The 14,604-nt window shown below is 58.0% G+C and overlaps 1 protein-coding gene across 2 annotated transcripts in view; it reads left to right on the top strand.

The window, feature by feature from the left end:
- Positions 1-14,604, top strand: part of LOC102453851 (acid-sensing ion channel 2) — a 383,449-nt gene that overhangs the window by 360,663 nt on the left and 8,182 nt on the right. For both annotated transcript variants that reach the window (XM_075911312.1, XM_075911313.1), the window contains one exon: positions 10,860-10,939. In XM_075911312.1, coding sequence (XP_075767427.1) covers positions 10,860-10,939 — 80 coding nt within the window. The remainder of the gene's footprint in view (positions 1-10,859; positions 10,940-14,604) is intronic.

Here is a 14,604-nt window from a genome sequence, read left to right as displayed (position 1 = left end):
GGAGAGGTGGAGGGGTGCATGTGTGTGTGGGAAAAGTGCAGATGTATGTGTTAAATGTGAGATAGTGTCCATTATCTTTCGAAAAAGCAGATTGCTTTTTCGATGCACTTTTGTGTGTGGATGCTCTCTTTTGGAAGAAGTTTTCGAAAAAAGGTTCTTCTGAAAGAAGCCTGCAGTCTAGACATAGCCTCAGTGTGTGGGTTACACATGTGAACGTGCAGGAGAGGTAGAGGGTGTGTGTGTGTGTGTGCAGGAGAGATGGAGGTGTATGCATGTGTGTGTGCGCACGCACGCAAAAGAGATGGAGGTGTGCATGTGCGGGAGAGGTGGAGGTGTGTGTGTGTTTGTGTGCAGGAAAGGTGGAGGGGTGTGTGTGTGTGTGTGTGTGTGTGTGTGTGTGTGTGTGTGTGTGTGTGTGTGTGTGCAGGAGAGGTGGAGGTGTGTGTGTGTTTGTGTGCAGGAAAGGTAGAAGGGTGTGCGTGTGTGTGTTTGTGCAGGAGAGATGGAGGGTGTGTTTGTGCAGGAGAGGTGGAGGCGTGTGGGTGTGCAGAAAAGGTGGAGGGGCGTGTGTGTGTGTGTGAGTGGGAGAGATGGAGGGGTGTGTGTTCAGGAGAGGTGGAGGGGTGCATGTGTGGGGGTGTTGGTGTGTGCGCAGGCTGAGTGAGCACACATTTTGCTTGTCACTGGCGTGGGATGCGGATACCAGTGCGTTGCCGGGGATTTGCCACCTCTTGGACTATGGCCCTTCTCTCTGTCCATGGGCTGGGGTGCTCACTCCGGCTCTCGGCCTGCAGAGGGTCCCTCCGTCACACTCCCCCTCCTGCCCCGGCGGGGTACCATGTCCCAGCAGACAAGCAGGCTGGACGCCGTGTGCAAGCCACGTTCCCAGCGGCGGGCGGGGTATCCTGCCCTGCCTGCTACTCCGGGTTCCAGCCTAGGGCCTGTGACCAGCACCTACAGCCCTGCGCCGTCTGAGACCCAGTTACTGGTTCCCTGGCTCCTCCCTGCACAGCGGCTCTGTCTCCTGACCTGGCCCTGGGCTCGCTCCCCAAGGCTCCTTCTCCCCTCTCAGCCTCTTGCCAGACCCTCCAGGGCTCACGCTCCTCCTGCCTCTCCTTGTGCCTGGCCAACTCCCTCTGCCCCGTGGCAGTAGCTGAGGCCCCGCCGTGCACTCGCTTCCTCCCCAGCTCTCCGCCGCGCCATGCAGATTCCTCAGCCATTCGCCCCTCAGGGGCCCTAGCACCCCTCCTGGAGCCGTGTCCCACGTGACGGTCCCTGCTGGCTCACTCAGCCCTTGCATGGCATCGCCCCCCGTCTCTGGCTTTCCTGTCACCAGGCCTGGTCTGGGAGCAAACCCCACAGGGGAGAGGAACGGACGCTCATCCGTGATTGGCCAGCAGGGCTGACCCATCTGTGCTGCCTGTACGTGCTGCACCAGCCCCGGTAGGACAAGAGCTGAGCACAAGCCCCATGGTCGTTTACAAGAGCTCTGGGCACTTGCCAGGTCTGAGCGAGACCAATAGCTCCCCCCTTACAAAGTGGCCGGTTGGGTTTTTAAAGAGCATGTGCCCAGCAGGGCTCAGTGTCACGTCACCTCCAGCTGACAGCAGCCCCCAAAGAACTGGCCTTTCCTTGAATGGCTCCCATCCAGGCATTAAAGCAGCTCCCTGCTGCTTACTTAGCAAGCGCTAGCGGGCTCCAGCATTCCCCGGAGGCTGCATGCTTGTGCAGCCACTAAAGGAAGAGTAAAATGCTGCCCAGCTTAGCAGAGCCACACAGCTCGGATTTGCATTTCTACTGGTGGTGCACATTCACGCGTGCCTTAGTGCACATCAAATTATTCCGCCTGCGGGTGGAAAAATTCCGCCCATGGATGGAGAACATTGATGGTGAGCTGAGTGTCAGGCGCGGCTGGGGCTCGTTGCATTGTTGGTGAAGGCTGAGGCCTTGCTCCTCTCCCTCACACTCATCCAAGGCTCCTTTTATCAACTGGAATCTCCCGTCCACTTTTTCTAAGGGATTCCAGTTCCCCCACGTCCCACCCGCCATCACGTCAGGCCAGGAGTTCTCATGGCTCCTCTGCACCCCCATCCCTCCTCCTCCCAAGTCTCGCACTCCTGAGGCTGCAGTGGAGCTTGTACCCTGCCCGGGCTGTCTGTCTGCTGCCCACACTTAGCACTGCACGCCCCAGGGCAGGGCCAAAGCAGAGCGAGGCTGGCAGTGGAACCTGCTTCAGTCCAAAATCCTGGGGAACCCACGCCCCCGGCAAAGGCAGATGATGCAAGGCCAGCCAGAGATGAGTGGCTCTCCGTATGTCTCCTGTATCTGAAAAGTGCCTCTCTGAGCGTGTGCAGCCCCCTGTCCATCCAACGATCCAGCCTGCAATTAGGATTCCAGATCCCTTGTGTCTGGGGAGGCAGACAGAGCATCTCACGGGCAGTCTCTAGGAGGAGGTGACAAGTCAGCGCGTCAGACTGAAACGGGAGCTGGAAAAGGTGACGGCTCGACAGCAGGAGCAGGCAGCTCTGCCGAGAGGTCTCCCTTGCCCCCAGGAAAGCTCTGTTCCAAGAGCAAAGCCAGCTCAGTCGACGGGTTGGAGCTCCGTCTCCGGAGCAGCCTGCACCATCTGGGGCACATGCAGCATCTCGCCCAATGAGTCGCCTTTGCCTGCAAGCCCTGGAAGTCTCTGTTCCCAGCAGATGGGTCCCTCCCACTGGCACTGGCAGCATGTTAGGTGCTCGGCTCCGTGTTCAAAGGTTCGGCTGGAGCATGCGAACTCCAGGAGCTAGAACTTCAAACGCTGCCTGCGCCAATTTCTATGAACATTACTAGGGACCTGCCAAACTCACAGCCACGGAGAACACAGCCTGGGCCTGGACCTCTGACCCCTGCGAAATGTGGCACCTGCAGGGGGGTCATCGCCCCCCCGCTGCTCCGCTTTCCGAGGTCGACGGCCAGCAACCGGCTGTTGGACGGGCACCCAACGTTGAAGGTAGCACCACTGCCAGCAGCACAGCCATGAGGGTGGCATGGTATGAGGAGGAGAGGGCTGGTCTTATGGATGGGCAACACACACCCCCCCACACCTCTCCCACACGTGTATACACACACAGATACATACACATATATACCCCCCCCCCCACACACACACACACACACAGCTAGCCCCCGGCCCCTTTAAACCTGAGTGATGGGCCTAGAGCTTTCCTAGCTCTGCCCCTTCTGGCTGAGGTCCTGCCCCTGCCACCCAGGACCCTGTGGGGGCCAAGCACCCATCCGCTGTAGGGCAGGCCCCCCTTCTCCACAGGGTGGTGTATGGCCCCAGCCTTCTCCTCCAGCCTGAGAGCAGGGGGAGATCAGGCGGCGTGTGGCCTCAGCCTTCCCTACCCCGGCTGCAGCACTGGGGAGAGAGAGGGTGGGCAGTGTTGGGCCCAAGTCTCCCTAGCCCATGGAGAGCTGGTGGGCCCCCCAGCCTCCATGGGGCTGAATCCCAGACAGCCCTGGGGGAGACGCTCTGAAGAGGGGCCAGTGTGTGGGCAGAGCCAGGTCGGCCTCTTGCATCCCGGGGCTCCATTCCGGGGGAGCAGGGCAGGTCTGGCACAGGCAGCTTGTGCCGGGCTCCTCTGGGGCTGGACCCTTCTGAGCAAACAGGAATGAGTAATGTGTGTGGGTGCTGCCAGCGCTGTGCGTGGGCTCGTCTGCCGCCGTCTGCTAGCGCCTGGCAGCCGGGGGAGGGAAGGCACCACGGGCTCTGCCGGGCAGGAAAACGGTTCCTGACGCACGGCTCCCTGCCACGCTGGGGACCCAGGAACTGGCAAGGTGAGAAGAGGGGCGAGGGCCGCCCACCTCCGCATGGAAGCGCTCAGGGCCCTGCCGAGGTGCAGAACACTCTGAGGGTATGTCTACACTACAAAGTTAATTCGAACTAATGGACGTTACACTAGCAAACCGCTAGTTCGAACTTAATTCGAACTAGCGGAGCGCTTAGTTCGAACTAGGTAAACCTCATTCTACGAGGATTAAGCCTAGTTCGAACTTACTAGTTCGAACTAAGGGCTGTGTAGCCCCTTAATTCGAACTAGTGGGAGGCTAGCCCTCCCCAGGTTTCCCTGGTGGCCACTCTGGCCAACACCAGGGAAACTCTATTGCCCCCCTCCCGGCTTTGGACCCCTTAAAGGGGCACGGGCTGGCTACGGTGCCCGTGCCAGGTGCAAGCCTGCCAGCACCCAGCTAGCAGACCCTGTACCTGGCACGGCTCGAGCCAGCCACCCAATGCCCCCCAGCCTCCCCCCTTCCCAGGACCAGGCTGGCGGCTCCCGGGAGCTTGCCCTGGACCGCAAGAGGCGGGCACCTGCCTGGTCTAGTGCGGACATCGTGGACCTCGTCCACGACCTCCACACTAGGCACAGGAAAGTGGCCGGCTAGGGCAGGAGAGCTGCCAGCCTGGCCACCCAGGAGCAGGTGTGCATGAAAATCAAGGGGGTCCACTGAGACCCCCGACCCTGAGCTCTGAGCTTACAATGGCCGTCCTGGGTCAGACCAAAGGTCCATCTAGCCCAGTAGCCTGTCTGCTGACAGCGGCCAACCCTAGGAACCCTGGAAGGGATGGACCGAAGACAGTGACCAAGCCATTTGTCTCGTGCCATCCCTCTCCAGCCTTCCACAAACTTTGGGCAGGGACACCACTCCTACCCCCTGGCTAATACCACTCCATGGACCCAACCTCCATGACTTGATCTCACTTCCCTTTAAACTCTGTTCTAGTTGTAGCCTTCACAGCCTCCTGCAGCAAGGAGTTCCACAGGTTGACTCTTTGCTTTGTGAAGAAGAACTTTCTGTTACTAGTTTGAAGCCTGCTACCCATTCCTTTCCTTTGGTGTCCTCTAGTCCTTCTATTATGGGAACTAATGAAGAACTTTTCTTTATGCACCCTCTCCACACTACTCATGCTTTTAGAGACCTCTATCCTGTCCCCGCTCCGTCTCCTCTTTTCTAAACTGAAAAGTCCCAGTCTCTTTAGCCTCTCTTCATATGGGACCTGTTCCAAACCTCTGATCATTTTAGTTGCCCTCCCCTCTCTCACCCTCTCTCTTCCCCTCTCCCACCTCCTTTTCCCAGTCTCCCCCAGTTTTGTTCAATAAAGAGAGATTCTATTTTTGACCACACGTTTTCTTTATTTTGTACATCAGGAAGGGGGGCTAGGGAAGGGTAAGTGGAAGGAGGTGAGGGAGGAATGGGGCACAAGCCCCCGATGGGGAGGACTGGGCTGGCTCTGCGGGCTTCTGGGGGTGGAAGCTCTCCTGCAGCCCCCCAATTGCCCCCTCTCCCCAGATGGCAGCCTGCGGCAAGTGCAGCCGGGCTGATGGCTGAGTGCTGTGATGTGCCCAGTGTGGGTACTCCGGGCACTCCAAGCCAGGACTGCTTTGCAAGCAGGGCACCCCTGAGAACTGTCTGTCCGGGGTGGGGGTCGGGTCCCTTTAAGCACAGCCCTTGGCTAGCCTGAGACAGCAGCTCCACGCTCTAAGTCCTAATCTGATGCCCTGCCAGCACTGCTTCCGGCCATCCTTAACCCCGGTTCAGGGTCCACGTAATGTGGACGCGCTAGTTCAAATTAGCAAAACGCTCATTCGAACTAGTTTTTTAGTCTGAATGCGTTAGTTCGAATGAGCTTAGTTCGAATTAACTAATTCAAACTAAATTAGTTCAAATTAGCGCTGTAGTGTAGACGTACCCTGGCAGAGGCCCCAGCAGGCTTTCCTGCAAGGACTACGAGCATCTTCCAGCAGTGCTGAGTCCCACTCCGGGACCGCGCTGGGGCTCAAGAGTAGGAAACGCCCAGTGTCCTGCTAGGCTCAAGGCCACGATTCCAGAGGGGACACATTTCGAGCCCATGGTCAGACCCATTTCCCACTGTCACTCGCTTGATCCTGGGCACCATCAAGCAGGGTGGAGCATTGGGGGGTCTAGCTGGGCATGAGACAAAGGCAAGACCTGCCACCCAGCCTTCGGGAGGGGAGGGGTGTTACTCTGTACCCACAGAAACGATGAGGAGTCACAGATTGATCTGGGCATAAGCCTTTGTGGGCAAAGACCCATTCTGAGCCCACAAAAGCTTGTGCCCAAAATCAGTGTTAGTCTCTAAGGGTACGTCTACACTAGCTTGTTAGTTCGAACTAGGTAGGCAAATGAGGGCAACTGGAGTTGCAAATGAAGCCCGGGATTTAAATATCCCAGGCTTCCTTTGCATGTTCCCGGGCGCCGCCGTTCCTCGTGGAATGAGGAGTAACAGTTAATTCGAACTAAGGAGTTAGTTTGAATTAACGTTTAACTGCCGTTCTAGCTGCGGGCAGTTAGTTCGGACTAAGGGGCATTTAAAAATGGCGGCGCCCGGGAACATGCAAATGAAGCCCGGGCTATTTAAATCCCAGGCTTCACTTGCAACTCCGGTTGCCCTCATTTGCCTACCTAGCTAGAATTAACGCGCTAGTGTAGACGTACCCTAAGAGTCTCCACCCAGCCGTGCAGCCTTCCACCTAACAACGTGCCCTCCAGACGGATGGCAAACCTAGAAGGCTCGTGCTCGGAGGAGGGACAAGCCACCCTTAGCTGTACTGCAGAAAAGACTCTGAGAGAAATATGCTGCCCAGCAAAATGGAAAAGGTTTCCTGGCTGGAGCTGGCATCTCTCTTTAGACGTACAGAGCCCAGCATCCCTCAGGAAATCACCTAACCCGCTTGTCTCCTTGGCCAAAGGCGCGGAGGGGAAGCTAGCTCTCAAATGGAGCTCTCTCTCCAGGCTGCATCCTGGTTGCTTATGAGTTCACAATGACCCCTCACCCTGAGGTGTGAGGGTCCACTCGACCCCGGTAGCCTCGCTCCCAGATGCCCTTCTCACGATTTGCAGAGGCAAGGTAGGGCTCTTTGCAAGCTTGTGCAGCGGACACATCCTTCCACGGCGCTGACCTCCAGTCTGTCATTCAGCCAAGGTCCTCAGCCCCATCCTCAGTGACCACGCTTGTGAGTGACCTCGGCCTCAAATCCTCCTGGGGACCATCACTGGAAGAAGAGAGTGAAGTGACTTACCTTTTCCAGTAACCAGAGTTCTTTATGGTGTATGGTCCCCAGAGGTACTCCCCCTGCTTCCCTCTGCTGCTGATCCTTCCTGGAAGTAGCGGGAGAGGCGGACGGTCTGCACTGCTTTGGAGATCCAGCCCGACAGGAGGGCATCAGTGCGGACGCTGTCGGCGGAAGTCTGAGTCTCAGGTGCATGGAGCACTGCGCACCGCAAGTGGGATGCGCACAGGGAGCGTGCTTCTGGAAGAATCCCAGGTACTGCACCTTTCTCCGGACATCTCCAGGAAAGGAGTGGATGAGAAGTAGAATCGCAGGCCGGGAGCCAATGGACCAGATAGGCTCGTGCATGGCCGTTCCAGTGTTCCCTGTAAGCTGGGCGCTTGTGCGGCCGCTCAGGAGACATTCCAGTGCCTCTCAGCTGATGAGCCGAGCGCCCACAGCCTGCTTTGTGCTTCTCCTGGTGGTGCACATTCACACGTGCCTTGGTGGACATAAAAATTCATTCAATAGGGGCAAGTTCGGAGCCCTACATCCGGAACTCACAGGGGCCCTTTTCAAAGAGCCCAGCTATCCTGGGATGCGCGGTGAAACGGCAGGGTGGTGGCAATCGATGTTCCTGCTAATCTTTTCCATCCATGTGTGGGGTTTTTCCACCCACGTGCAGAATAAATATTGATGTGCACAGAGGCACGTGTAAATGTGAACCACCAGCAGAAATAAAACAGCCGTGGGCACTCTGCTAGTCAGCTGGGCAGCACCTGGAACTCTCCTGAGTGGCTGCCCACGCGCCCAGCTGGCAGGGAACATTGGAACGGCCATGCAGGCCCCAGACGTATGAGAGTGGGAACCATATGGCGGAGGGGCATGGAAGTGCCCCCTGAAATGAACGCAAAGCCTGCACGGGCTCCTTCTGGCCTGGGCCAAGTCAGTGCCTGTGGGGCCCCAGGGATACTCTGAAGAGAACCGGCAGGCCTGCGGGCTCCCAGCAAATCCCCCAAGGGCCGGACCCACACGAGGAGCGACGGGGGCATGAGGAGGCCTCATGGGATGGAAATCTCTGATTCTTCCCCCAGTGACACAAGCTTAGGCCAGGGGGCAGGTGGCTTTGCTCCGGCCCTCTCCTCAGAGCAGCTGCGAGCTGAGAGGAACCTGGCCAGGAGCGAGTTGGACGGGGAGAATGTGTCCTGCATGGAGGTGGGGTCAGGCCGGGGCGTGGCCAGTAGGATCCAGGACACTAGGGTGGGCAGGCCCAGCCCCCGAGCCGGAGGGCAAGAGGATGGAAGGAAGCAGCGGGGGCAGGGAGGCAGCGAGTTCAGCGCCCTCAGTGGCCCTGCACCAGCAATGGGGCTGCTGCTGTTTCTCTAAGGCCACGTGTTCCGGATGCTTTGCACCTGCAGCCGAATGGGCTCATGCAGATTACCCTTCGCTTGGGGTGCGTCCCAGCCAATACAGCAAGGGGAAGGGGGAGACCAGGTAGCCTCTGCAGCTCACACTCAGCGGATGGGTCTTGCCCGAGATGGAGGAGCTAGGGAAGGCCCAGTGTTATTACGGCTACAGGGATGCACCCTGGCCCAGCCTTCCTGCTGCCTGTTGCTAGCAGATTGGTGTCTGCCTGTGACTGCAGCAGCGGGGGAGCAGGCGTCCCCAGCCGCACCTACCGCACTAGGGCCCTGGCTGGCGGGGCTGGCTTTGATGTGCCTGCAGCAAGAGGGGAGCCAGGACACCGCCAGGCGACAGAACGCCCTGCCTCGGCAGCCAGCATGAGATGTGCAGCCATTTGCTGTAAAAAGCTGCATAACGCTCATTTGCATAATGTTATTAATTAGACATTGTTCTCCCCCCCATTGGCCCAGCTGCAAAGTGCTAGCTCCGGGCTCCCTCGCCTCGCGGCCCTTCCCCGCAGCTCGGCTGGAAAACAAAGCAAGAAGAGTTCACCTGGGACAAAACTCCACATGCTGCTCGCACCTGCCTTTGCTGGCTGCGTCCATGAGTTAGCTAATTGCTGATGGCCCCTACCCCCCTGCCGATTCCTCTGGTTTTTATTGTCTTTAGCACTAGGCAGAGATACAAGCGCTGATCTGATTGGCTAAGGCCCTTCTCCAGGTCTCCTCACTGTGATACTGGAGCATCTCCCACTCCTTAGCTGCACCCCTCAGCCTGGCGAGCCACCCCATGCGGCTGGGAAGTGAGCCATGGCGCGGCAAAGTGACTTGCCCCAGGTTCCACCAGCAGCCTGTGGCAGAGCTAGGGAATGAACACAGGGTTCCCCAGTCCCAGGCTACTCCCCTACCCGCTAGACCATCTTTCCGTAGCTGGGACAAAGGGCTGGGTGAAATCGGTGCAAATCTTTTTCACAGAAATTAATGGGGGAATTTCTGACCTTTGGCTCCTCTGACTTCGCACCCACCTGCACATGCTGGGGGACTGAGCCTGACCAAACCCTTCTGCATGGAAGGCGTCCTGGCAAATGTTGGCCCGTTGCCACAGAAGGAACGGCTGCCTAGGGGCCTCCTGGCCCAATGGTGAGAGCAGGGCCGACTTTAGGAAGTGCGGGGCCCAATTCGAACAGTTTTGACGGGACTCCGGCAGCCAGGATTTTTTGTTAACCAAAAAAAAAAAAACCCAGTACAAAAAATGAGTCTTAACCCCTTTAAATCCCCAGCTACAGAGCAGAGTCCCGCCTTCACACCAAACCCCGGGGCTGACTCCCCCCTCCCACGGCGCAAGGAAACTGACGTGCTCCTCCTCCCGCAGCGCACCCGACGCCCTCTCCCGTAGCGCACCCGGCGTGCCAGCACACTTCCGACTTTAGGGCACAGGACCTCTTAGGCGCGGGGCCCAGTTTGGGGGAATCGGCCTAAAGCCGGCCCTGGGTGAGAGCTCAGAGCTCATGTGACATCGTGCCCTCGCCCTGAGTCAGCCCACTGCGCTCTTGGAGGTGAGCCGTGGAGCCTGTGGCTGTATTTAAAACCCACGTCCCTTTCCCAACCATCCCAGCTGCACTGTGACACGAGCCATGCCCGGCCCGTAGACAAGTCACTGGAAGCCACTTCCCAATAGGGAATTCGTTCCAACTTCCCTTCCCTCCCCGCAGGCCTGGCCCGTAGCCGGCCAGTGCTTGGAATCCATGTGCCTCCCCCGTGGGACACAGGTCACGCTCAGCTGGGAGCAGCTCATGCTATACCCTGGGGCTGTGTCTCGACTGGCATGATTTTCCGGAAATGCTTTTAACGGAAAAGTTTTCCGTTAAAAGCATTTTCGGAAAAGTGCGTCTAGATTGGCAGGATGCTTTTCCACAAAACACTTTTTGCGGAAAAGCGTCCATGGCCAATCTAGACGCGGTTTTCCGCAAAAAAGCCCCGATCGCCATTTTCGCGATTGGGGCTTTTTTGCGGAAAACAGTCCTGTGCTGTCTACACTGGCCCTTTTGGGCAAAAGTCTTTCAGAAAAAGACTTTTGCCCAAACGGGAGCAGCATAGCATTTCCGGAAAACGCACGATCTTACATGAGATCGTCAGTGCTTTTCTGGAAATTCAAGCGGCCAGTGTAGACAGCTGGCAAGTTTTTCCGCAAAAACTTGCCAGTCTAGACACAGCCTGGCTGCCGAGGAGGCCTTGGTGGAGAGCGACGTGGAGATTCTGGCTGCGTGTCCCCTGTGCGTTCCTGCCCAGCCAGGAGACAGAGGCTCTTCCCGGGGCCCAGAAAAGCCCAGAGAAAGACCCAGCGGATGTGTTCCCCTCTGCCTTGCCTGAGCACACGGTAAACTGGGCTGTTTTCTTTCCCCAGGTGACATTGGCGGTCAGATGGGATTGTTCATTGGTGCTAGTATCCTTACAATACTAGAGCTCTTTGATTATATTTACGAGGTAAGATCTCCCCTTGCGGATCCCACATTGCACTGCTAAGGAGCGTAGTGCTGTGTGACGGGGTGCGTCGGCAGCCGGAGGCCTAGCTGAGCGGCAGGGTGACCCTACTGCATTGCTGCCCAGCTTGTGAGACTCTCTCCTGTTCGAGGAGCTAACTGCTCCCACCGGAGCCCCGCCAGCCCCTCCCTTCCCTGCTCGCCTTCGCCCCCTCCAGCCCCCGTCCGTTCTGAAGCAGCCAGAGCAGCCGTCCTGTGCCGAGCCGGGCGGGTGGGCCATTCTGCAGCTCTGAGCCAGGCATGGCTGGGCCGGGCTGGAGTCATCCCCGGGGCAGCCCTCTCAGCACCCCCGTGGTTCTGCCACAGCCCTGCAGTGGGGGGAGCTCCCTGGGGCCTAGGAACACAGACCAGATGAGAGCCAGCGTCCTGTCCCCGCAGTGGTTCCTACCCGCGGCTTCCACGGAAGGGGCTCACTCCACAGCTAGTGCGAAGGGTGAATCACCGAGCCCCGGTGGAATTCCCTTCCTGGCCCCACTTCAGCTCCCCCCATGAAGCAGGGGGGCGAGGTCCCTTGTGTGCTTGACACCGCGTCAGTGCTGACTGTCAGCCCCAAGAGGAAAGTGCAGCATCACAGCCCTTTGGTACCTGCCCCCTCCCTGCTTCCTGGGGCCCCAGCAGCTGGGCCGGCGGGGTTGGTCTGGGCTCAGCTGGCTGTTCAGCTCCAGCTCTGGGGGTGCAGGCCCAGCGCAGCCAAATGAGTCTGAAGCTGTGAACGTGCCAGGAATAGTTCCTCCCACGCACCCTGCCCCATCATGGGCTGAGCCGGCCCCGGGCCCTCCCCAGGGTCCTACCTCTCTTGGACCTCCAGCCTCGTCCCCCAGGGCTTGCTCCCTGCACAGCACCTCTCCCGTCCCTGGTGTGCGCTGGAGGGGAGCTAGTGAAACAGCTTTCCCAGCACCTGCCGGGCGGCTCGGGAAGGGCAAGAGGCCACGCTCCGCTGGGAGCAGCACCGGCAATATCCTGTCACTGTCCGGCAGCTGCCGAGGAGGCCTTGGGAGAGAGCGACGTGGCCCTAGTCCCTACCCAAGATCCCCGCTTGCCTCTCGTCCCTCCCTCGCCCTGCGTCCTGGTGAAGGTTGCGCCGGATCGACAGCACCAGAGCCCCAGTCCAACGTCACTCTCCCCATTTGGCTGCTGGGAAGCGGAGTCACCGAGAGGGAATGTGATTTCTCCAAGCAGCAGGTCCTGGAGCAGTGGGTCCCCGTGGGGTGCTCTCTGAGGCAGTGCGCACGTCACGGCCCCCCAGGCAGGCAGCCATCTTGTACCACAGCCAAGGGGGGGTCTGTGACGGTCACCCAGGCCTGGCAGTCAGGACTCCGGGTTCTGTTCACAGCGGTGGGCAAGTCAGCGGTGGCTCAGTCAGACAGAGGGAGCCTCGCCCGTGGTGCAGAGCCTCCTTCCCATGGCAGCCCCAGCCCTGCTCTGCACCCCACGGCCCGGCAGATGCCCCGGGACGGGGACGGGAGTGCGGGAAGGGTCACTGTTCTCCAGCTCTCACGAGCATGCTGGTCTCCAGGGCTGTCCGCCCAGCACTCAGAACAAATAAAGCAAGAGGTGGAGGGGGCCACAGCGACCCCAGGGAGGAATCTTGGCGGGTTTCTTTCATGAAAAGAAATAAACAAAAGCAGAATCTGCCGAGCCATGAACTATGCCGGATGCATCCACAGCATCCAAAACCCGGGGCTGGGTCAGCGCGGAGCAGCGCTCTGCCGTCAGGGGAATATGTTTCATGGCCCTGCTGCAGTGTGCCCCCCCTTTTAATATCGCTGCTCTCGGCTGAGTCAGCCAGGCAGAACAAGACAGCCCGTCGCTTTTTTCACGGGAAGAGCATTTTGTGCTGGAAATGAGCGAAGTGGAGACATTTCCACACCCTGGGGTGGGAGGCTGAGGTTTGATATTTCATCCCCCGGCGCCCTGATGGACCCACATGTAACATCCTCCATCTAGCGCCCAAGTGTGTAAAATACAGAACACCGGGCGCATCGGTTCAGCGAGAGGTTGGGGTGCTGGGTCTCAGCTGGGCCCCCCACCAGGGCCTGAGAGGTGTCCAGGGAAGGTGCTGACATGCCAGCGGCTCCATCACCAGGGTGATGAGCATAGGACCCTGCCACCCTGCACAGCTGGCACTTCGCCCTCTTAGCAGCAAGCTCAGAAGCCAGATGGGCCATGGAGACTGAACATCCATTCAGCGCCGGGACTGTGGTGCAGGAAGCCAGCCCAGGCTGTGCTAGACAGTTGGGCCTTGCATCCATTGAGCACCCTGCAAAGGGCCGTTGGGCCTCAGGGCATGTGGGGCGGGTGTCGAAGTGCTCACCTTGCAATCTGAGAGCCAGGCTGCCATGGAATTGCTACACTCAGCACAGCCCCGCACAGCCCCGCAAGCAAAGGGCACGAGGTCTCAGGAGCTGGTCAAAATGCACAGATCTGAGCCCACCAGGAGTACCAGGTCTGCACCCAAAGGCAGAGCGAGTCTCGGTGGGTTTTAAAGGCGCCTGGTGCTTTCTGAGCTGTGCTTTACCCTCTACTGGAGACTGGAGACAGGCCCAGAGAGGCTTAATGACTTATGTGAGGTCACACACGAGATCTATGGCGGAGAAGGGAAAGAGTCAAAGAGTCACAGGACTGGGAGGGGCCTTGCGAGGCCAGCTAGTCCCATCCCCTGCCCTCATGGCAGGCCCAAGCACCAGCTGGAACATCCCTGCGAAGTGTCTGTCCAACCTGTTCTTACATATCTCCAGTGATGGAGATTCTACAACCTCCCCAGGCAACTTATTCCAGGGCTTAACCATCCTGACAGGAAGTTTTTCCTAATGTTTAACCTAAACCTCCCTTGCTGCAATTTAAGCCCATTGCTTCTTGCCCTATCAACAGAGGCAAAGGGAGAAAATGTTTCTCCCTCCTTGTTATTATGTGCCCTCTCACTCTTCTCTTTTCCAGAGTAAACAACCCCAATTTTTTTTTCAATCTTCCCTCACAGGTCATGTTTTCTAGGCCTTTAATCATTGTTGTTGCTCTTCTCTGGACCTTCTCCAATTTCTCCACATCTTTCCTGAAATGGGGAGCCCAGGACTGAGAACAGAACTCCAGTTGAGGCCTAATCAGCACAGAGTAAAGCAGAAGAATTAATTCTTCTGTCTTGCTTTTGATACTCCTGCTACTACATCCCAGAATGATTTTTGCATTTGTCCAGTTGATTCTCATCCTATGCACCTCAGACCATTTCTCCAGTTTGTCCAGATCATTTTGAATTATAACTTTACCCTCTGAGGCATGTGTGACCTGCCCAGGTGTCCTGGTGTCCCCCTACATAGCCCTACTCATAGGCCACTCAGCCTTGCCGCTCCTGGCCCTGCTCTGACCTGACCGTGTAACCAGCTCACCCTTTGGCCATGTCACCGTGTGCTCCTGTCCCTGTTACATGCATCCTCCTTTCCCTACATGAGTTGGACCTGCTGCCCATCCTTGGACTGAGGAGCACCTTAACTTGAAACAACCCAGAGGACTGTATCACATCACAAATCCGTTTCAATGCACGCTGCTGCTAAAACCGCCATTAAAAAAATGGAAATCCAGGTTTCTGATTGCAAACAATGCCCAGCTTTCATGGGC

The sequence above is a fragment of the Pelodiscus sinensis genome, chromosome 29 (assembly GCF_049634645.1).
Source record: "Pelodiscus sinensis isolate JC-2024 chromosome 29, ASM4963464v1, whole genome shotgun sequence".
Lineage (NCBI taxonomy): Eukaryota > Metazoa > Chordata > Testudines > Trionychidae > Pelodiscus > Pelodiscus sinensis.
Note: the sequence above shows the minus strand (reverse complement) of the source record. Positions and strands in the feature narration are given on the sequence as shown.